This window comes from Pygocentrus nattereri, chromosome 20 (genome assembly GCF_015220715.1).
Source record: "Pygocentrus nattereri isolate fPygNat1 chromosome 20, fPygNat1.pri, whole genome shotgun sequence".
Classification (NCBI taxonomy): Eukaryota; Metazoa; Chordata; class Actinopteri; order Characiformes; family Serrasalmidae; genus Pygocentrus; species Pygocentrus nattereri.
In genome coordinates, this window is record NC_051230.1 from 34,154,792 (window position 1) to 34,179,402 (window position 24,611).

The 24,611-nt window shown below is 43.4% G+C and overlaps 1 protein-coding gene across 1 annotated transcript; it reads left to right on the plus strand.

Annotated features, from left to right (window-relative positions):
- Positions 1–7,698: 7,698 nt before the first annotated feature.
- ier3 (immediate early response 3) lies at positions 7,699–9,124 on the plus strand. The gene has a single exon (XM_017725188.2). The coding sequence runs from the start codon at positions 7,790–7,792 to the stop codon at positions 8,351–8,353; it is 564 nt and encodes a 187-aa protein (XP_017580677.1). The 5' UTR covers positions 7,699–7,789; the 3' UTR covers positions 8,354–9,124.
- The last annotated feature ends 15,487 nt before the right edge of the window (positions 9,125–24,611 follow it).

Below are 24,611 nucleotides of genomic sequence, written 5' to 3' on the forward strand. Positions count from 1 at the left end.
TTGAAATGGAAGGAGCATCAGACCACTGCAAATCTACCAAGACCCGGCCGTCCCTCTAAACTTTCAGCTCAAACAAGGAGAAGACTGATCATAGATGCAGCCAAGAGGCCCATGATCACTCTGGATGAACTGCAGAGATCTACAGCTGAGGTGGGAGACTTTGTCCATAGGACAACGATCAGTGGTACACTGCACAAATCTGGGCTTTATGGAAGAGTGGCAAGAAAAAGCCATTTCTCAAAGATATCCATAAAAAGTCTCATTTAATGTTTGCCACAAGCCACCTGGGAGACACACCAAACATGTGGAAGAAGGTGCTCTGGTCAGATGAAACCAAAATCGAACTTATGTTTGGCGTAAAAGCAATACAGCTCATCACCCTGAACACACCATCCCCACTGTCAAACATGGTGGTGGCAGCATCATGGTTTGGGCCTGCTTTTCTTCAGCAGGGACAGGGAAGATGGTTAATATTGATGGGAAGATGGATGGAGCCAAATACAGTACCATTCTGGAAGAAAACCTGTTGGAGTCTGCAAAAGACCTGAGACTGGGACGGAGATTTATCTTCCAACAAGACAATGATCCAAAACATAAAGCAACATCTACAATGGAATGGTTCACAAATAAACGTATCCAGGTGTTAGAATGGCCAAGTCAAAGTCCAGACCTGAATCCAATCGAGAATCTGTGGAAAGAGCTGAAAACTGCTGTTCACAAACGCTCTCCATCCAACTTCACTGAGCTCGAGCTGTTTTGCAAGGAAGAATGGGCAAAAATTTCAGTCTCTCGATGTGCAAGACTGACAGAGACGTACCCCAAGCCACTTGCAGCTGTAATCACAGCAAAAGGTGGCGCTACAAAGTATTAAAGCAAGGGGGCTGAATAATATTGCACGCCCCACTTTTCAGTTTTTTATTTCTAAAAAAAGTTTAAAATATCCAACAAATTTCGTTCCACTTCACGATTGTGTCCCACTTGTTGTTGACTCTTCACAAAAAATGTCAATTTCATATCTTTATGTTTGAAGCCTGAAATGTGGCAAAAGGTTGAAAAGTTCAAGGGGGCTGAATACTTTTGCAACCCACTGTATATGTGTATATATATATATATATATATATATACACACACACACACACATATATATATATATATATATATATATATATATATATATATATATATATATATATATCACACATAGTCAACGAGCGTTTAAGACATAGACATACATAGACAATGAGTGTATATATGTTATATATGATATATAGTGTCAATGAGTGTATATATGATATATACAGGATTGGGATGGCTACTTTAAAAATTTATAAAAATGAAGTTTAACATGAAAAAGGAACATTATTTTTGTTATTTCTCAGTTGTTTTTAGGATTTGCAGTTAAACAATCCTGAAATCTGGGGCTGCTGCAGCCCCCTAAGCCCCCCGAGGTTTGAGTTTTGGGTGCTTGAGCTGGATTTAGATCCGTAAATTCATCCATCAGACGTTCCTTTCATTAGCTTTTCCAACAGAGCACCACTGTGGTGGCTAACAGGCCATTGCATTATAATGGGCAGTGAACTGATCGAATTGATGCCCCTCGTCTGCAGGCCCTGGTACGATTGATTATGTTGGCTCTTTCATGATCAGCTGCACGTACTCTCTCGGATGGCCTGGCGCCATGGCAGACATGAAAGAGATGCTTCTGTCTTCCAACAATGACCCACATCTCACTAACGATGCTAACGTCCACCGCCGCTGATGCCCACTGTTCTGCCTGTCAGACTGCATCTGTTGGCCCCTCGCAAATGCTCTAGCTGAGTCACCCAGGGCCATGAGAACCGATCCGCAGCTAGAACTCTAACTCCCTTCTGGAAGACTCAAAGCAGAGCTTCCTACCTCAGAGCGGAGCTCTAGGGATGGGGAGCAGCTCTAGAGACCTTGATTTGCTCGGCCGGTTTAACTGTATCAACCAGCAATTGCATTCTTGGAAAGACGTAAATCTGCTTGATTACAGAGCTGTGGCACAGTAATGGATTACTCACGCCTCAGGGTATGAACACAATGAGAAGACTGCCAAAGCCTGATGAATTACATGAATGCCATCCAGCTCATGTGTTGACTCAGAGCATGAGCCTCAGGCATAGTTTCGTCATGGAATATCTATAGGCTGCATTGCTATGATGCATGTTCATCTTAAAGGCCTTTCTGTTTGTTCTCACTGCTCGCTAAGAAGGTGCACGTGCTGACAAGAGCAAAGGTTGAGATGTTTTCCTTTGTTATTGTGTAAACGCAGAACCATCAAGGTCCAGCGAGAGTAACAGTGACTGCATGTTCCAGCCAATGAGTGTATATATCATGTACATCATATGTACAGTCAGTGAGTGTATATCTCATGTATATTATCACTTTTATACTGTCCAGCATGGTTTGCTATAAAATGTGGTTTGTCGAAATGGAGTTCTTTGAGGCCCTATTTGAGCTTGATTAGTTTTTATCAGAGGAGGTATAGTAGTGAAATCTGTGCATAATTTGACTGGCTAAAAAATGTTGACGGGATAAATTCCACAATGTACTCGTCATAGGAGTTCACCACAGTTCACCTCAGGTGTCATGCTTTCAGCCCACCCAACAGGGCAAATAGTATTGCCTTGCAAAAGTTACTTATGAGATATTTCATTTTCATTTGAACTGTAATTCCACCAAATTTGGTGAGGATTTCAGTAGTTGTGTCCTGATCTTGAAGAATGAGGAATTGGATCAAATTGCATTCCATTTTAGCAGTTAGCCTTGTCAGCACTGACCTTTACAAGGGAGCTCTGAGTTCATGAAGATTATAAAGTAATTTGCCACGAAATTATAAACAATGGATATTGCAGATTTGTACTGGATTAAAATCCCCTCAAGTGAAACTAATCCAGCTCCAATAGGGTTTCCAAAAAGAACCTTTCAATGGTTATTAGAAGAACCACATGTGTAAAAGAGATGCTTACGTGCAAGCCAAGAACCATTTAGGAACCTTACTTTTCAATAGTGTAGTGGTACCAGGTAGCAGACCATCACGCTAACAAGCAATATTTGCTCAGCCTTGTTGGTTTTTCTCCATTTCCGGCCTGGTACCCCACGGTTACAGTAGCGTCCGCTGAGGGCATGCTGAGCCATGCAGCTCACAGGACACACCTAGAGATGTATCAGCTCGACCAGCCACCATGCTCACATTGCAGGTTAATCTTAGTAAGGTGACACATACCTTATGCATTTGCCAGGCCTCCGACACTCACTGGCGACATTCCGTACTCCGTAATCATCATGTTCTCCGCAGAAACCGTGAGAACTCAAGGTCGTGAAACGACCAGGAGCAATGAGGAAGTCTGAAAGTGATCCAGTTACACATTCATGTACACTAGAACCAGACAGTTTACAGTAGGAGACGCAGATATTCACAGCTTATCATTAAATCTGGCCGATTAATCATTAGTTCATTTCTAATGGCTAAATATTTACTGACTGTGGCTGCTTACTCAGTGTCGGCTCTGGAAAACTTAGGCCAGGCTGATGATTATGATGTTAAAAGCTCAAATAGAGCGATGCGTGCAAGATCAACCCCTCAGACAAAACCTGGCGCAGCACGAACGCGGCACGCTGTAATTTAGCTACAGCTAATTCAGCTGTTATTCTTATTTAGGCCGATAGTCAAATCAGCTGTTGTGGATTCTTTCATTACATGGTGGTAGATACAATGTGTTAATTAAGAAATTAATAGATTAATCAAAAGAATTCACTCAGGACACAGATTGAACTGCTCACTTCACTCACGTTCAGTGGGAATGCTAATGCTTTCAAAATAAGTCCCCTACTGTTAAGTTCTACTGTTAAATGTAAGTCGCCCTGATTTAATTTACACAAAAATATTTATTAAACGACTATTCACAATGATAATAACAATTTGTTTATTATTTATTACAGATTGTAGCTTGTAGCGGCAGAAGAATCGCTAATAAACACTAAGGCCCAATCCCGTTTCACCCCTCGCCCCTACCACTGAGCCCTTTACCCTCTGTTTTGCGTGTTCATGTCCTTACTCTTGTTGAGATAGAGAGGTGGGGCGAAGTGTTGGGGCTACACGACCCTCCAAACGGACGTTTTCCAGAGACACTCCAAATAGAGGGTTAGAGAAAAGAAGAAACAACGGCAAGGTGCCTGAACAAGACACCAAGGAAACCCACAAATGTAGGAATTTTCTCTGGCAAAAATTACAACAACCACTGAATTATCACTGTTTTATCTGAGTTTAGTGTCATTTCAGTGAATTTTGGTCCTTTTTCTTCATAACAAGCATAAAAATAAGCTAAAAGCATGCTAATGTCTTGGTAGCTAGCTAGCTGAATTTCCCGTTCCACCTTAAATAGTCCAGCAGTTCTGACGCCTGAAGTGCCAGAATGTAACTGCTGCACCATTTAAGGTGGAACAGGAACATTCAAACAACAATCTGGAGAATCTCTGACTTCAGCTTCATATCACTGAAGAATTAGGGGGGGGTGATAATAAATAACTGCCCCCCTCTTTGAAGGCGTATGATCCCTAAATGTAACTAAAGCCCAGCAGTGAGGAGCTGAACTTTCCCCTCCTCTGCTGTCCCTGCAGACGGGCAGGGTCGCCTACAGAGCGGCGCTAGTAGCTGTTAATGAAGTGATGCTCTTTTATTAGAGGGTCTCATTTCAGAGGAAGATCTCAACTACTGCCCCTTGTGATTTCAAGGGGCAACACTCAAAAACAAGGGGTAGGGGTAAAAATAAGAAATGGGACTGGACCTAAGATGCATTTAAATGACCGTGTATGTGATGCAGTTCAAATTCATACTTCATAATAATGATGGGACACCCCATTCCCTCCTGCAGGAAGACCTTGCGAGCCCTGGGTAACTTCAAGAGATCCCTGGTTAACAGTTATCTTCTTGTAGTTCCATCAACGCTGACTCTAGCGGCAGCTCCATGAGCCATAAAAGAGCTCTGACATGACCAGAAGATGCTTCCTTATTATTCATCGCTCACCCCGGCCTCCTTATAAGGCCTCCTCCAGAGAAGGTAGTCTAATCGGTCCTGCCCCAGGCCATGCTTTAAGTATGCAGACAATCGCATTGTTCATAGCAGTGAAACTGCCTCTGTGACAAAGTTTCAGTCAACTCTTTCAAGGAAAAAGGCACACGTTCTGCAGCGCACGTTCACATAGATGCCCTCCAGCAAACCAAGGGAAGATTAACACAAACTCTAGCTGCGGTACGCTAACATTTACCACGATATCTTACTAAAATACTGTTCAAAAGACCAGAACACCCTTCGTTTAGGGAGTTTCAACGCAAGAGTCCAGACCTCTGCGCTGCGTGTGGTCGGGATTTTATAGAAACCTTCTAGGACTGAACTTTGGAGGTGTTTCGAGGTTCTTGAGAAACCGAAAGCTGGTTATGGCTTGTAGCTTCAGACGAACGACTAATAAACACTGACTAAGACAGATGAGTGTACGGCCTGCAAACCTCAAAAAATGACGGCACACCAGTTTTCTGTCCTGTTTCTAGGCTAGTGACCCCCAGGTCATTTAGCGTTTATACCCCTGGCTTACAGTTATCTTCCTGTATAGGTTCATAAGCAATCACAGAATCCTTCTCAATCGCTCGTCATTCATCCTGAGCTCCTTATTTAGTGTATTCGAGTGCAGCATCTGTAGCATCGAGTGCACATCTGTACACTGTCTGGTAACTCGTCTGGTCTGTTCAGCCCGTTGAACGTCATATGAGTGTGTGAGAGCGCTGATTCTGATCCTGATAAGGCCTTAACCAGAGACAGCAATCTAATCAGTTAAGCCACAAGCCGTGCATTAGGCATGCAGAAGGAGCTGTTCAGCAGAACCGAAACCCCCGGTGCAACAAAGCTTCGCAACATTTTCCAAGAAAGAGGGTTCTTGTAGCACACGTTCTGTAGCGCACGTTCTTGTAGCACACGATCTGTAGCGCACGTTCTGTAGCGCACGTTCTGTAGCGCACGTTCTGTAGCGCACGTTCTTATAGCGCACGTTCTGTAGCGCACGTTCTGTAGCGCACGTTCTTATAGCGCACGTTCTGTAGCGCACGTTCTGTAGCGCACGTTCTGTAGCGCACGTTCGCATAGCACACCAGAGAGAAGACAGACGAGTACACTAGCCTAAGTACGCCAACACACACCATGATATTACAGTGCAAATATAGGCCAAAGGCAGAGACCACCCTTGGTTTATTCTTGTCTGACCACCCCAGAGTCCAGACCTCAGCATAACTGTGGCTGGTTAGTGCAGTGGATAACACCTCTGCCTTTTACACTGTAGACTGGGGTTCAGTCCTACACTACACCAATAAGAGTCCATTGGCAAGACTCTTGAAAACTGTGACCCGCCTTGGATTGGGATCCGTGAAATCCGGATGGTGAGACGCAGAAAATGCTCAACCAACCTCTGAGACTGAAAGCGGGTCTCCTGATAAGAATGGAAGCGATTTCCTCTTAAACTAAGCTAAAAAATTCTCTGACTCATAGTTTTTACATTCCCTTAGCGCTTAGCCAGTTAGCCTTGATTTAACCCATGACCTACTCACTTCCTCTACAGTCCCAGGCTGTTTCATCCTGAGGCTGATTACTTAACGCCCACGCTCTAAACACACCAACCGCCTGGGTTATTATTCAGCACCAGGAGTGAGGAGCGGACGTTCGGACCCTCCGGCGGTTCCTGGCAGTTTAAGGGCGCTGATGTGTGGTCACTCCGTCAGTCTGGACACAGGAGCCACAGTGGCTCTGATCCACGTCCAGTACAGGGACGCCCACGATGCCCGGCTTTCTCCTTTTCGGGTTTTGCATATAGGAGCGAAACTGAGCATCGTTCTATTAGAGCCATATGGAACAGATTTGCATATTCATTAACGCTTGTGCTGTATAAAATATAACCGCCCATAAAAGCTGTAAAAGTAATGCAAGTGATCCTGATAACATCCATACCACAATCGTGTGACGGTTCAGCACCTCGCTGACGCTGGGAACCAGCCCGAGACCACCTCAGTGAGGCTAACACAGGGTCTGCCACCGCCGATGACGTCATAACGCCCCTCACAGCCACTGTTCAGAGCGAGGTCAGCTCTCCCTCTCAGCCTCGGCACGGCCTTCCAGCCCCTCGCTGCCCTATGACCTCATGTTTCCTTCTCTTTTCTCTTCCTTCACCTTCTCTCCTTCCGTTTTCCTGGCTTTCTCTCACTCGTCCTTTCTGTGGGGACGTTCTGGGCCATTTCTCTTACCTCACAAGCATGTTTCCCCCCCGTCACCATAAAACTAGTTATTATTATTAATTATTTATTCATTAGTGAGTGAGAGCTTCACATCTGAGGTCTCTGTGCCTCTTAACGGAAATTAAACGGAAACCCTGTGCAGAGTGGTTATAATAAGGTTGTTATTATTATTATTATTAATATTAATATTAATATTATTCTGATGGTTGTTGTTATAGGGAGATCAGTGTCAGTGCTGCTGGGGGCTCTGGGCCAAGCCGAGCTCAGAGCTGAAACTGGAAATTTTCAGAGTTGAGTAATCTCAGAGCTGCGGGGGGCGGGGCTTCCCCAGGGGGCGTGTCACACTCAAACCCCTACCAGCATATAAAGCTGCGCGCTGCGCACGGGAAGACACACCGAGCTCGAGACACACGGAGCGAGCGCGAGCCGTACGGATAGACAAACAGAGAAAGAGCACGAGACCCCCCACAGACAGACAGACAAACAGGCGTCATGTGCCGGTCCGACCCTCTGAGCTTCACCCTGCCTGCGCGCAGGACCACCGAGCCCGAGATCTTCACCTTCGACAGAATCCCGGCGGCGCAGCCCGTGCAGCTCCTGCAGTGCGCGCGCCCTCGGCCCCGCCGCCGCCCGCTGCGCGTGCTGTACCCGAGCACGGGCCGGCGCTACCTGCCGCGCGCCGAGCGCAGCCCCGTCAAGCGCTGGCTGCTCGCGCTCTGCCTGGTGGTGCTGCTGCAGATCTACTCCGAGGACGACGTGGCCGTCGCCGCCGAGGATGACGTCACAGTGGCCGACGAGACCGCTGCCTTCGCGCTGCGCTTCGCCTCGGCCGAGGAGCGCGCGAGGCGCCTGACGGAGCAGGGAGAGGGCACGACTCCCGCGCGCACGCTCCACAGCCTGCTGGCCTGGAGGCAGGACGAGACGTGCGCCCCTCCCGCGAGCCCCGGCGCGAGCTGGCAGGGCCAGGCCGTGCGCGAGCAGAGCGCGAGGAGCAACGGCGGCTACGTGGTGGCCCTGCTGTACCCGGTGTACCACACGCTGGGCAGCGAGCAGTGACGGAGCGGCAGCTCGCGGGAGAGGCGGGAAAAACAGAAAACGCGCGAAAGCAGAGGCGCGCGCGACAGAGAGAGAGAGACACTGAGAGAGAGAGAGACATTGAGAGAGAGAGAGAGACATTGAGAGAGAATGGACTGGGCGACGGAGTGGAATAAAGACGCCCTACCTGACAGAGAAAGCGGGGCGAGGAGAAAGAGAAGCGGGGCGTCTTCTCTCAGCTGTGAAGTGAAGACGATGACATGATGGCGGCCGAGCCGGCAGGGACTGCTCGTTCCGACGGAGCTAGCTGGAAGCCGGCCTTCTATTGGCATTTTCCCCATTCCACCTTAAATGCCACAGTAACCGCTGCAGCATTTAAGGTGGCACGGGAAATTTCGATTACGCTAGCCAGCTTTTCCGAAGGACTTAAACTTGAAACGAACTCTGGGGTGAAACTTGAACGGCGGGTGTAGTTTACTCGAACTTTCACTGCGAAAACGTTTAGTTACATTGTTCAGTCTTCACTACAAACCTGTCACAAGTTAGACCTGCCTGTTCGTCTACGACTGCAAGTCCTGCTGGATGGCGGCCCTGAGGAGGAACCTGACTCACTGAGCACTACTTGAACTTTACACTAGTTTGTTGTTGTTGTTGTTGTTGTTTGTGAAAACCTGGTTGTATATAGTAGCTATTTATTTAATGTTATTTATTTAATTAAGTAATTAATAATATTAATATTGTACGTCTTATTTATATGAATATGTCTTCAGAAAATAAACATTTTGAGATGTATCTGCTTGTGTCTTTGCGTTCTTCTCTGCAGCGTTAATCCAAAGTTAGCCACATCGATCACTTCTGCATATAAATATAATAATAAATCCAAACTATAAGTATGTAGGAACTATAGTAATATAACCAACTATAGCAAAACCAGAGCTGCTATAAACTACACGTTGCAGGAATGGCTAGATTCTTCATTCTGGACGTTAACATCTGAGCATCATCTCAAAAGGCCTTTCTAAAACTAGATGGTTCCACATTTGCTTCTGACAGATATATACATATTTATGAATTCTTCATTAATTAGACTACATTTCTATGCTATAAAATGGTAAAGATGCTTGAAAGTGACCTGCCACGCTCTTTACCAACAATGGGTTAGTCAAGATGTTAGCATATCAACCTTACAAGAAGCCTAGAAAGTAAAATTTATTCTTAAAATATTAAAAGTTTTGCAAAGCCATGAACTTTGCAGGCCGTATTTGGTTAGGTTTGGCGGAGGGAGCTTCATAAAAGTGACCTCGCATCCTCTTAACCAACAATGGGCTAGTCAACAAGTTCGCAAACCAGGCTGGAACAAGCATCCAAGCCTGGTGAGAAACACTATCTTAAAGTTACAAGATGCTGCTGTAATCACTTCCTTTGCTGGAAAACGAGATTTATTCTTAGAATATTCACAGTTTTGCAGAGCAGTGAGCTTTTAGAGCCATATTTAGTTAGGTTTGAAGAAGGGAGCTTCATGAAGACCGTCTATAACATCTTCAGGAGCAGTGAGTTTACAGCAGCAGGCCATGCCAGATGTTTACACTTGGTGACCGCTGGCATTTTCTTCATCTAGCAGACACTAGGCAGCTGAAACGTTCCTTACTGTCGCTTAATGACTAACAGGCTATGAATGTGGACGGCAGCTATATCGATGAAAATAAACCATAGTTAGGACTGTGGAATTATGGGGCTCTTATGGAGCTAAGGCATGCTATGGTTCAGACGGCCAGGCATGGTGACTGACGGGTCATGTCCCGGTTTTATAAACACTTAACACTTAACACTTATGGCTGAGAGGCTATTGGGAAGCTGACATTAGGCAGGGAAGCAGAAAGCTGTTGTACCTCTAACCTGTTTGAAAGCACGTGAAGGTCTGTGGTCCAACATGGTGTCCTGACCAAAACTGGCCTGAGGGGAGTCGGGCCTTGTCACCACAAAACTGTTTTGAGTATCAGTCACTGTATATTTACACTGGCAGTGGAAAAGCTGAGCACTCTTTCAGTTTATGACGTCTGGATGTAGTTTAGTGAGGTTTCTTTACATGAAGTCCACTATGAGCAATTAAGCTTCTTATGTTCCTAATGTGATGCAAAATGGAAAATAGTAACCCACTCATGGCAAGAGGGATGTTGAGTGGTAGCTAGGTGGTAAACAAGACCAAGCTGGAACTCACATGTAGGGCCTCAAAGAAATTGGCTATGAAAATCAAAAGTAAAAGTTGGGTGTAGAAATTTGGTAGTTCCAAAATAGCCAACAAGGCAGAGGTGTAGCCAGAATTTCGGGTTGGAAGGGGTCAGCTAAAAAGCACTATGTCTCAAAGACATCGCTGTGGTGAGGCTGACGACCATCACCCAATATGATCGCTGACCTTGCCTTCATTCCTAGAAAAAGGGTTCTGTATAGCAACCTTTTTGATGCTATATAGAACCTTTTTTTTCAAAATAATTAAATACGACAAGTCTTTTTCCAGCACAGAACCATTCAAGCATTTGAATAGTTATTTAAGTTATCACAGTTGTATGTCTTTACTGAAGAACCTTCAAAGAACCCCTTTTTTAAGGGTGTAGTAGCTCTAGTACTTGAAGGCACACCATGGCAGGTAAACGCTAATTAACCAGAGTTCTACACAAGATAGTTTTTTAGTAAAGGTGGAACCTTTTTAGTAAAGGTGGCTCTGTATAGACCCATTTGAGGCTTAAAAGGTTCTGGGCATGGTGAAATGGTTCTTCAGATTCTTCAGGTTCTATATAAAACCATATACGATATCTTTTAAATTTTACCATGCAAAGAACCGTTTGAGCTTGCAAAGGGTTTTCAAAGTCTTCATGGTTCTATATAGAACCACTTTCTTTACTGAAGAACCCTTGAAGAACCATATTTTTAAAGAATATACGGTCCTATATAGACATTGTAAACATGTATGTACAGCTATGTAGCACCATTTTCACAGGGTTCTATATAGAACCACATACAACACATTCTCCATCAATCTGAGGAACTGTTTCACAAAGCAAAGCACAGTTTAAGCATGCAAAGGGTTCTGTAAGTGTTCTCTGTTCTATATAGAATTTTTCATTTTCTTATGAAAGAACCCTTGAAGAATCACCTTTCTAAAGAGTGTATATGGTTCTATATAGGCGAAAACCATTATTATTGCTATGTAGCGCCACTTTCAAAGGGTTCCATTCTCCATGAATCTGATGAACCGTTTCACCATGCAACCATGGTTCTGTATAGAGCTTGTGGTTCTAAAAAGAACCATTCCTTTACTAAAGACCCCTTGAAGAACCATCTTTTTTAAGAGTGTATATGGTCCTATATAGACTTTGTAACCATATAAAAGTCATTTTGGTGCTATGTAGAAACCATTTCAAGGGTTCTATATAAAACCACATACAGCACATTCTCCATCAATCTGAGGAACTGTTTCACCACACAAAGAACCACAAAGAAGCATGAAATATACACGTTCTGTATAGACCTTTACTAAAGAACCCTTGAAGAACCATCCTTTGTATCTGTTTAAAGAGCGTGCCGATGTGTGGAGCAGATGTTTAGTTAAATGGGGAAACGGTGAGTGTTGACAGAGTGTGGACATGTATGGGCATGTTGGAGTGGGGGTCTCGGTGAGGCCTCGGAACACCCACCTATCCAGACTCCTGTTGAATGAATATTTTCCACGGCTCAGGTTTAACCGACAGATTAGTCTTTCTTTCCCTACAGCTCACAGTCTCCTCTGTCATTAGAACAGCTCTCACTGTTTGTGTTTGACTGGGTCTGTATTTCCATCCGTCTGTTTAGACTCAAAACAAGCGAAATTACTGTAAAAGTGGAACGAGAGACACTAATACTGCTTTGACTCAGTGAAGCTACAGCCCTGCCAGTCTTTTAGGGCATTTCTGTGCCTTGATTAATACTTTAGGTTGATTTTTCCAGCATGTTTAGAGACATACAGTGAGGGGACCGAAGACTTTAGACACTTGTTACTTACACACTTGATGTCTTCAGACTAACGTCTTTTTGAATGTGAACGAAAAAGGATGAAGAGAGATACCGTCGCTGTCCAAAGAAACACGCCTATCTCCATTTTTTCAGTTTCATGATGAAGGGACCAATAGAAACGCTCCAAAATCACAATTTAAAACTTGACTTAGACTGAAAGTTAAGAATTTCTTTGCCTTCTGCTATAAAGTTCCTATTATGGAGGTACTTGTTTGTCATTTGCGTGATTAATGTTCTGCTGTTGTTACGATGTCAAGCTTGTACCAACAGAAGAACCTTTCTTGGTGCTATATAGAACCATATATAACGCATTTTTAATCAACCCAAAGAAGAGTTGTACCATGCAAAGAACCATGTAAGCATGCAAAAAGTTCTTAGAGTGTGCATGGTTCCGTATAGAACCATTTTCTTTGCTAAAAAACCCTAAAAAGTGTGTATTGTTCTATACTGACGTTGTAACATATAAGTACCCTTTTTGGGGGCTGTAAAGAGCCATTTAGATATGAACAATGCAGAAATGGTCCAAAATCACGTAATTAAAACCCTAATTTACGCTAACTTACATTAAAATGATTTAACTTACTATGAAATTACTATTTTGGAGAGCAATGATATGAAGCAACGAAACATCAGCGCTGATTCAGCTGGACACGTGAAAGAAATGATCACAAGACCACCCACAGTGAAGCATGGTGGTGGGAGCATCATGCTGCAGCCTCCTCTCTGCTTCATTTCTGTTTAACCTTTACATTGTCAGTAACACTTTCTGTGAATGTCACGTTTGTAAGCATCTATGAACACATTTATAACATGTTATAATGCATTCATAAGTCATTGTAAACATGGTTATAAATATTTATGAATATGAATTACACTGAATGACTCTTTATAGCCGTGTTTATTATACATTGTGAATGGTTGCTGTAATGCATTATAAGTAGAGTTACGCCCGTGACTCTGTACCACTACGCTGCAGTAATGCTGATTGGATATGCAGTGTTAAGTCAGTGCCAGGCTAACGGTGGTACTGGTATAATACAATAAGCTGTGAGTTTATGCATGTCCGTGTATTTCTTTAGCCATTTCCACCCCTCTCCTCACGGAGGCCCAGTTTTATCTGTAGTTGCCTCCCAGCACCTGCTCTTTTAATCAGTACTTCGCTGTGTTTAATCAGGTGATGGAATTCAATACATCTGGAAGCAAATTTCGCGCTTGACAAGCAGCCGAATTGATATCACCTTTTATTGCTGTGTTTATGTTTATCTGCATTCAGCGTGATGATTTATGCTTTCTAAGCAGAACCACACGAATCACCCAGCTACACAGTGCCAAGCCCTTATTGATGCTTATGAATAAACTGTTGTTCATAGTTTAAGTGGAAGTCAAACACATTAAGTGTGTGTGAATTTGAAGTGGATTTATGAACCAGGTGTTTATCAGATAAGAGTGTGAATGCTTATTTCCTGTGACCCACTTCACTGTCTTACCCAGTCTTACGCAGCGTTACACGCTGTTGCACACACTGATTAAATCACTGTGAAACTGTGTGTGCGTGTGGTGGACTTTACCCAACCACTTCCTCCAGGATGTTGCATTCTCTGCATTATTACCATAACCCTGAACTGTGTGTGTGTGTGTGTGTACACGCCATGGAGTGGGGGTGGGGGGTACTCTAGGACTGCTACATAAGTGTGTGTCCGGTCGGAAGTTGTGGCCGACGTCCCACGAAGGAAATCACACTTATTCTGGAATCTCCCAGTCACAACACACACACTCATTAAAGAGGAGGTTAAGAGTCAACTTCCCCATTTTTACTGCACGCAAGCCTCTCTCTACCCCTCCCTCTCTCTCTCTCTCTCTCTCTCTCTCTCTCTTCTCCCCATCTCTCTCTCTCTCTCTCTCTCTCTCTCTCTCTTCTCCCCATCTCTCTCTCTCTCTCTCTCTCTCTCTCTCTCTTTCTTTCTCTTTGAATCAGTGTCTCTCTCTCTCTCTCTCTCTCTTCTCCCCATCTCTCTCTCTCTCTCTTTCTTTCTCTTTGAATCAGTGTCTCTCTCTCTCTCTCTCGCTCTCTCTTCTCCCCATCTCTCTCTCTCTCTCTCTCTCTCTCTCTCTCTTTCTTTCTCTTTGAATCAGTGTCTCTCTCTCTCTCTCTCTCTCTCTCTCTTCTCCCCATCTCTCTCTCTCTCTCTTTCTTTCTCTTTGAATCAGTGTCTCTCTCTCTCTCTCTCTTTCTCTCTCTCTCTCTCTCTCTCTCTCATTCCCGAGTTGTGACTAATCAACTCCAGTACACTCCAGATCGGCCTGGCTAAGCTCAGCACAGGATGAGGGAAGGAGAGAGAGCGAGGGAGAGAAGGGGTGGAGGGAGGAGGTATAGCTCCTGAAGGAAATGGTGTGAGAGAGAAGGGAGGAGTAGAGGGAGGGTGAATGCCTCTATATAATAAAGGTGTGTTCGGCTTGTAGAGGCATGAGCACAGGCTCACTGTACAGGGCACAATACTCACACACACACACACACACGTTTTTATACGTCGTCAGGACGTGGAGATATGTCTCCAAAACGGTGACTTTACAGGAGAAGGAAAAAACCTACTTTACTTTAATGGAAGTCAATGGAACCAGATGTCTTTCTGAGTCATTTTGGGTCGTTTCCGTTGGTCCATTCATCATGAAACTGACATACGGTATAAAGAGCAAGGGGCATTTTCAAATGGTCAAGAACTGAAAAATGACAAAAAATGGGGATATGAGGTTTTCTTCTGTGTCCCATATATTAGTCAGAATATGATATGGCTACAGACACACTATACACTTCCCACCATAACACACAACTGCTGTTTATTTACTGAATATAAAATACTGGAAACTTATTTTCATGTAGAAATGTGCACGTTTGTATATATAAACATATATAAAACGATAACTTCACATGAGAAGCTAAAAAACCTACTTAATTTTTAATGTAAGTCAATGGAACCAGAAGTTTTTCCAAGTCATTTTGGGCCGTTTCTTTTTTCCATTCCTCGCGAAATGTGCACAGCGTAAAAAACGGATATGGATATGTACTTATGTCTAACCTTAATCCGGAGCCCAAAAGAAGCGGCTTTGTTCTTTCAGTCTTCATGACGACTTCATGAATGAAGTGACTGAGTGAACGGCACTTTCTGCAGCCTTTTGTCCTACGTATGAACCAAAGCCCCTGCTCTGCAGTGAGAAGATCTTCAGTACCGCGGTGAGACTGTGAAGCTGTGTGAGATGTTTGATCTGAAGTGTGGAGGAACTAATAAAGTCACATTCAATGACAGTGAGTGCAGTGAGTGGAACCCAAGGACAACAGAGACTCCAGGACCAGGTTTAATCTACAGCAGGGATCACTGTCGTCTAAATATGATCTTAACGTGATCTTTTCATTGTAATAAAATCAATTCTATAGGCCGTCCTACAGGCTGTTGTCTAGAACATCTCTCTCTTTCCTGCTGCTCCTTTTTTCAGCCGATCGAGGAGTCACATTAACGTATAAGAATAAAACAAAACCTTCTCAACCTAGAACAGTAAACTCTGCGCAGAATCTTACAGTAATCGGCGCTGACGCCTGGTCCCAGTGCTGAAGGCCAGACCAGCTCCTGGATGACCAACATCCGTAAATTTGTTCGGGGTGAAAAGAGAGGATAAAAACGCTGCTGCTTCCTCCAGAAGACCCGTCAATGCATGTCCAGTCCAGTCGAGAGAACCACAAAGATGTCAACATGCATTAGGACTGCATTCCAAACACTCGGGCCTGAGGCTTTAACTCTGAGTCTTATAGGGAGCTTATATAGCAGCAGGGAAGACGGCCGGGAATTCACAGAGCTGTAAGACTCACTGCCGGAGTCCAGTCATTCCGGTTTAACTATGTATGGCTTCCTACGGTCTAACTCACCACCACTGCGTAACAGGACATGGAGTCAGTGAAGGAGTCAGTAATGTAGTCAGTAAAGGAGGCAGTAATGGATTCAGTGAAGGTGTCAGTAATGGAGTCAGTGAAGGGGTCAGTAATGCAATCCGTGAAGAAGGTGGTAAAGGAGTCAGTAATGGAGTCAGTGAAGGGGTCAGTAATGGAGTCGGTAAAGGAGGCAGTAATGGAGACCGTGAAGAAGGCGGTAATGGAGTCAGTAATGGAGTCTGTGAAGAAGGCGGTAATGAAGTCAGTGAAGGGGTCGAAGAACCATCTTTTCAAGTGTCTAGAACTCATAGTTCTAAACAGAACCATTGACTTTACCAAAGAACCCTAGGAAAACCGTCTTTTTAACACGTGTGGAACTCATGGTTCCAACTAGAGCCACTGCATTTTCTAAAGAACCACCTTTGTTTTTCCCACCACTGCTGGTGGGCAGCGCAATGGTGTGACGTCATCAGGAGAGCGTGATCAGCCGCTCTGCTCACCACAGTGGTTTAACTGCAGGCCTCAGCTTTTTGTTCAGATCCGTCTTTCTAACTTGTTGGCTCAGGCTTTAGTGGGTGACTCAAGCCTGACTTTAATGTGAACCCCTGTCCTGAAATGACCCGCACGGGCACAACCCCTGCTGAAAATCCAGCACAGACCAGCGAGCGTTTCATGCTACTCTAAGCCGGTTTATGCTGGTCTTGTTCTTGTTCAGCTGGTCACCCCGGCATGGTCATGGTGGTTGACCAGAATGCCAGTATTAAAACACAACATAGACTGGTTTTGCTGGTGTTTGTGCTGCTGGTTTTTCTTGCAGGGTCCTAATCAAAAGCGTCAAGTGATTAAACCAGAAAACAAACAGCTGTTCATTATTAGAGAGAGCCGAGCCTGAAAAAGTGCCTTTGGCACCGTTCACTGGCACTAACTTCAGGTTAAAGCCTGGTAATGCGTACGCGGCCTTAACTCCTGGTTAGCGCTACTGCTACGGTAACGCCGAATGAAGCTCATGCGTATTCCGATCTGAGCGTTGTGCTTTAGGGTCGCGTGGCTGCACAATTGGATTTATATCCAATCTAAGACAGTGAATGGCTGCGTTCACGTAGTCTGGCTAAAGTGTGGATATACACCACCGTTAGTACATGACGCTACACAGGGAGCGGAGATGAGCATTAAGCGAGCGGTAGCATGTCTTCGGGCTATCTGAAGTAGCCCACTGCTGAGATGCAGCTTCGCTTGGCCTTTGCGCCAAACAAGTTCCATATGCAACGTGTGCGGCTGTAGGAATTACAAAATATATCTGAACGTTTCATTCCGACATTAAAGATGTTTTCCCTGTGCAGCACAGATCTCACACCAGAGCTGAACCACTTTCACGTCTGGTCCTAGATCGGATACACATCTGATTCATGGACGCGGAACCTTAATGAGAACGCGCGGGCTGGAATTTATTGTTTTATTATGTATGTTTTTCCGCTGCATATGTGCTGTCATTCAGTGTTGCCATGACAACGGCAATGGAACTGAAGTATGAGTGCTGGTAAATGCTGCGAATGCACCTTTGTCTTGCTCCACTACTAAACGAGAGCAGACTGTTTATGCTTGTCAGCTGGTAAGCTTGTTGCTCATCATTAGGAATGTCTACATGCAGGTCGTTTCAGGACACATTGGTCACATATTTGAGACACATACCTACAAATGTGAACCTTCGGGTTTGAAAGATCGAAGCAAAAAAAGCGGAATTGAGCAACAAGGCTTGTAACGCAAACGTAGCCAAAGACTCGGATCTCAGGAAGCAGAAGTTAAGCGGGCGCTGTTGGAAGAGCAGAAAGCTGACTGACCTTAGCTCTAACTGGTGCTGTAGCAAGAGGCATTGCTGAGGCACTGTTAGCCTGCTAGCCATCGCTGAGGCACTGTTAGCCTGCTAGCCATCGCTGAGGCACTGTTAGCCTGCTAGCCATCGCTGAGGCACTGTTAGCCTGCTAGCCATCGCTGAGGCACTGTTAGCCTGCTAGCCATCGCTGAGGCACTGTTAGCCTGCTAGCCATCGCTGAGGCACTGTTAGCCTGCTAGCCATCGCTGAGGCACTGTTAGCCTGCTAGCCATCGCTGAGACACTGTTAGCCTGCTAGCCATCGCTGAGGCACTGTTAGCCTGCTAGCCATCGCTGAGGCACTGTTAGCCTGCTAGCCATCGCTGAGGCACTGTTAGCACTGCCATTCTTCTGTACCTACTTAAATGCAGCATCTCTCTGCTTAGGAACCGACATTTTACGGCTTTATTCTTCTAAAATAAAACACTCAAGCTCCAAATCGAGAGTCATGGACAGCTGTGAAAACTGTGATGAGTTCCTCGAAGAATGGGTGGAATGACTTCGCCGAGTCTTCATTCCTCAGAAAGTTTAGAAATAGTTTGAGGAACACAGTCATTCCCTGTGTTCTTCTAATGCCGGGAGGTTGCCTCATTATGAGGGCTGAAGAATGTATTATGAGAGCCGCCCTTTCATCTCATGCCATCCTTTCTTTTCTAAACCACAGACACTTCCTAACCCGCACAGACACGCCCTGAGTTTCGGGGGGTTGCGCAAGCTCTGAAATCCTTCTATCTGTAAGTAAGGCGTGGGAGTGTGCGAAAGGGATTAGACGATCCCTCAACTTTCACACTTTCACAGTGAAATCTCAGGTGTGAAAGGTCACCTCGCATCTTGGGAAAGACCAAAGTCCAAATTTTTACAGATTACATTCATATTTAAATTGACTTGTCCAGTACGACTTTTTGTTGTATTAGTGCCTTTTAATTATGTTGATCCCATTCTAGAAAACAAATCCTAGAAATGACCCCAGATTACATTAATTCTATGATAAAAGTAGCTGTAGAAAAAAACCCTGGATATATTAATCCCACACTATTAAACCAGCTGTAGAAATAATCACAGGATTTATTCATCTCATGCTATGCAAAAAGCTATAGAAATAAACCCAGGATATATTAATCCCATGCTATAAAATAAAATGAGCTGTAGCAATAAACCCAGGACTCATTGTCCTGTTACGCTACTGTTGTTTCTCCAGTGTTTCTTCTGATATAAAGATGTTAATAGTGAGTTTGAGCTGCAATAACAGCTTCTACTTTTCTGGGAAGGCTTTACACTAGATGTTGAACATTGCTGTGAGGATTTGATTGAGCATTGTTGAGGTCAGGTACCGATGTTGGATAGTCAGATCTGGATCTCCAACTCATCCCAAAGGTATTGGATGGAGCTCCATCACTCCAGAGAACACAGTTCCACTGCTCCACAGCCCAATGCTGGGGGGGGGCTTTATACCCCTCTAGCGCATGCTTGGCACTGGGCCTGGTGACCTTATGCTCATGTGCGGCTGCTCCAGGTCAGTGCTTTTTAGGGATTCAGTCATTAGTGGTGCTGTCTGGATACTTTTAGTCATATTGTATTACACTTTTGAACAAGAGCAGATACACTTTTCCATGACGGCACCTCGTTTTTAAGTGGTACATCATATTTGAAGTTGCACTGTGAGTAAAATGCTGCTTGCAGAGTTTACATTCCACCTACTTAGAATCATCATCAAGAATTTTTACAACTCATTTTTTATTTTTTCTCTACAGTTTCCAGGCCCCTGATGCACGTAATAAACAGGTCTCAGAAACAGGCCTAACACTTCTGGAGGTCCAAACAGTGTTAAAAAATGAAAAGCCAGCTCAGTTTAAAATTAGAAAGTAACTTTTCTGTCCTTAGCTCAATTTGAGCTCAACTCAAACTTCTTACCTTGGTCAAAAGTGCTCCTTTTCTAGTTCTGCATCTCAGTCAACTAAATGACTAGAATTTGTTTTTCTTACACAGTTTTTCTTAGACAGACTCTTACCCATCACTCAATTCCCTCAGACATTTCTCTTCTTGGGCTTACAGATGTGGACAGCTGTGGCTACGCTGAGCTCACAACCGGCTGATGTTGGAGTGAAGACAGCTGCTGCTCTTCAGAGATAAATAAAACTGGATCTCATTCTTCTTAAAACCCACTTACAGAGTTTTCACAGAGATCCTGACATTCACCAGTGTTTTCTTATTTCAGAAAATGTCATGAAGCTGACGTAGACGTCTTCTTGGGATCTCTATAAGAACACATTTAAGAACAAACTTATGAGGATGGTGAATGAGGCCCAGTATTTTCTACAGAATATTAAACATTTATAGACATGAACTCAGGTGTTCTTGAGTGGTGCAGCGTTCTATGCCATCACCCCAACAGAAGGTTATGAGTTTGAACCCCAGTGTTGCCACAGCCATCCGTAAGTGGAGAAACTGTCTGATGGGACTGTGTGAGGCAAAGAGTCCCAGCTAGTATATTACTTACTAAACTAAAAAGCAGAACTAAAAAATTAGGAAAACCTTTAACTAAACTGAGGTTTAGTAAATTAACTCTGGTCAGCTCTCAGCTTCATTATTAGAGCCAGACGAAGGACAAAAAGGTGAGATGAGCTGCTTTTCTACCGTTTACAGGTTTTAAAGTCTATTTGGCCCTGCTGCCACGGTAACGCTGAACGACAGCACACGTACAGTGGAAAAAAAGCACATGAATTATGATCTGAGCCTCACATTAAGGTCACATGGCCACGAATCCGATCCAGGTCCACATATGACAGTGACTCGGGTCAGATTTGAGAAGATCAGATTTGCGTCCACACAGCCCTGAAAACATCAGATCTGAGATACATCAGGGCAACAACTCTGATTTGTGCCACTTTACCCTGGTAATGTGAAGTTTGATTTGGCTGACCTCTCTGGCGTCCTCAAGTTGGGTTGACTCAAAAAAAAAAAAAACCAGGAGGTAAACAGTTACACTGCACTGCTTGAGTTACTAAATTTCATTTCTACTGACTTTCGTTTTCAGCAGTGTTTACATGCTGCAGACCTTTGAAGAAAATCCAAGTATAGTTCATGTGTATAAATAAACAAGTAGGTAAACATATGTGAAAACAAAATGAGCTGAAGGACAGTCTTAGTCACCCAGGAACGGAATGACTGATTAGTTTACGGAGTGAGGCAGAGGAACTGGGCCTGCAATGTAAATTAGTGCAGGAGGGAATTTACAGCACCACAAGATGCGGAATACTCACAGTGATTCTCTCGCAAATGAGAGGAAGTAAGCAATACAGACAAGCCAAAAATGTGTATGAGGTGCTTCCCCAGTCAAACGGTGATAAAGCACAGAAGACAACCAGAAACGAAAGGAGATGAGTGGATGGAAATCACTGGAGGTGAGATGGTGCATTAGTCTAAAGGTGGCAAATCAGCTGCATTGATTGTGGAACGTAGTACTAATCATGTATAACTGTACAGCTAAAAAGACATGAGGAGAATATAAACAGTCTAAAATATGGTGAGAGTCGTCCTGTAAAGCCTGAAATATTAATAATTAATATTATATTATATTATAATAATTAAAGCCTGTAATATTAATAATACTACTGCTACTACTACTACTACTATTACTACCAGTACTATTACTACTACTACTACTACTACCACTATTAATACTACTGTTATTACATTACTACTAATTCTATTACTGCCACTACTACTACTACTACTACTACCACTATTTCTACTAATACTACTGTTACTACTGCTACTTATTTTATTACTACTAATACTAATGCTACTACTACTACTACCACTACTAATACTACTGCTACTACTACTACTTCTACTATTACTATCAGTACTACTACTACTACTACTACTACTACTACTACTACCACTATTTCTACTAATACTACTGTTACTACTGCTACTTATTTTATTACTACTAATACTAATGCTACTACTACTACTACTACCACTACTAATACTACTGCTACTACTACTACTTCTACTATTACTATCAGTACTACTACTACTACCACTATTTCTACCACTACTAATACTACTGTTACTATTACTACTTATTTTATTACTACTAATACTAATGCTACTACTACTACTACCACTACTAATACTACTGCTACTACTACTACTACCACTACTAATACTACTGCTACTACTACTACTACTACAAGTACTGCTACTACTACTAATTCTACCACTACCACTACTGTTACTACTACTACTATTACTACCAGTACTATTACTACTACTACTGCTGCTACTACTACTACTTCTTTTATTACTACTAATACTACTGCTACTACTAATACGAATACAATTACTATTAATACTAGCAATACTACAACTACTAATATTACTACTATTAATAATAATCCATCCATCCATCCATCCATTTTCTAAGCCGCTTCTCCGTCAGGGTCGCGGGGGGGTGCTGGAGCCTATCCCAGCAGTCTTCGGGCGGAAGGCAGGATACACCCTGGATGGGTCGCCAGTCCATCGCAGGGCTATTAATGATAATAATATTTTTATTTATATAGATGTTATTTCAGTAATGAAATCTTTACATACATGTGAATATAACATTGCTGTCTGAACAAAGGTTTGTCTGCCCAGACTGGCAGGTAATGTAATGGAAGGTAATGTAATGTTTCCAGAGTAAGTTTGGACTGTTTGTGTTGAGCCATTCATCATAAACGTTAAGACGAGGTGTAAAACGTAGAGAGAGTGAAAATGGACAAAAGTAGACATTCAAGGTTTTTGTGCAACAGTGATGATCAGTGAAAGACTGGAAAGATAAAAATGCTACGATCTAAATGAAAATAACAGCACAATTACAGTGACATGCCAGCCCACGGTATTAGATTTGAAATGACCTCAAACTTAAGGAGCTGTATGAGAAAATACTGTATATAATGAATTGAACTGAGCCCAGGACAGGAGAGCAGGTCACTGCCTTACAGTTCACTGACCACTGATTACGTTTGCTATGGAATATTGAACATGTAACATTTAGCACACACACACACACACACACACACACACACACACACACACACACACACACACACACACGCACAGACGCTCGGATGTATTTTTGTGCAGGCTCACTTCCTATTCATGGAACAGATTAACACAATAACACTCCTCTCTGTTTACTGTGTGTGTGTGTGTGTATGTGTGTGTGTGTGTGTGTGTGTGCATGCATATATCTTCAGACATTTTCAGAGCATGTCCTGACTTTGTTTAGAAGTTTTTATACATATACTTACCTATATTACATATACTTACCACACACACACACACACACACACACACACACCCATATACTCTTTTAAACACCTGAGATGTGTTGAGCGCTGACATCACAACCAGACGTTCTATTCCCCGTTTAATGTGCTATGGAACTACAAAGGAAGAAGGACAGAAAGATACTTGGTGCCTCCCGACTGTGGCCTTGGGGTTCAGGAGCACCGGCATGTTTTCCAGAGGTGGGACGTGCAGGGGTGGGGCAGATGGCAAACATACTGAGAGTAAAATCCATATCTGCCCCGAGCCTCTCTCCGTTTCCTTATAATAATTAGAGTGAGGCCGCTTGAGACGTCATATCTCATCATCACTGCTCTGTTGCTTCATCACGCGCTATTTTCGTGAAGGAATAAGAGGCCATATTTCAGTGAATGCCTGAATAAAATGATTTTTCCAATGACAATATTTCATCCTTAATATCGGACCATAGCATTTCTCAAAAAGGTAAACTCAAAGTTTTGAAAAGCATAAATACAGACAAACCACATACAAATAACCTAATGTGACCATCATATCTCAAAGTATGTAGTACAGTAGCTTAATATATTTCATTACTTGAGATAAATTGATATAAAAGCTGGAGTCAGTGTGGAGAGGCTGAGATTAGTGACTGTTGAAAGCTTCAGTATTTATCACTGCAAAGTAACAATGATTATATATATGTAACGTGTATAGTATGTATAGTTTAACTGATTTACTAAGCAAACACCAATAAACATATCCACTTAAATCTGGCATTTTCTGCCCATGTTAGTGGATATTTTCGGTGTATGTGCTGAGTTTAACACATTGGAATAACTATCACAGAACAGTGTCTCAAACATCAGGCAGTGAATTCATAACCATCTCAGGTAGGAACTTTCTGTGAGGGAGCTTTCAGAGGTGGACATCTGGTTTCTGTCACCACCGCTGTCAAGAGTTCCGGCTCAGTGAGTTTCTCTAGAACAGAGCGTTTCACACCAAACCAGTAACTTACATACTAACCATTTAACTATGCATGGATTTTGAGAAATAGTTTTCCCTAAATTAAGACCCAAATCACTTATTTACAGTACAAGAATCCGCATCATGAATCTTATTGGTGTCTTCCACTGAAGTGACAGCACT

Excerpts from the sequence above, each read along its gene's own strand:
- ier3 (XM_017725188.2), top strand. The coding sequence starts at position 7,790 with ATGTGCCGGTCCGACCCTCTGAGCTTCACCCTGCCTGCGCGCAGGACC.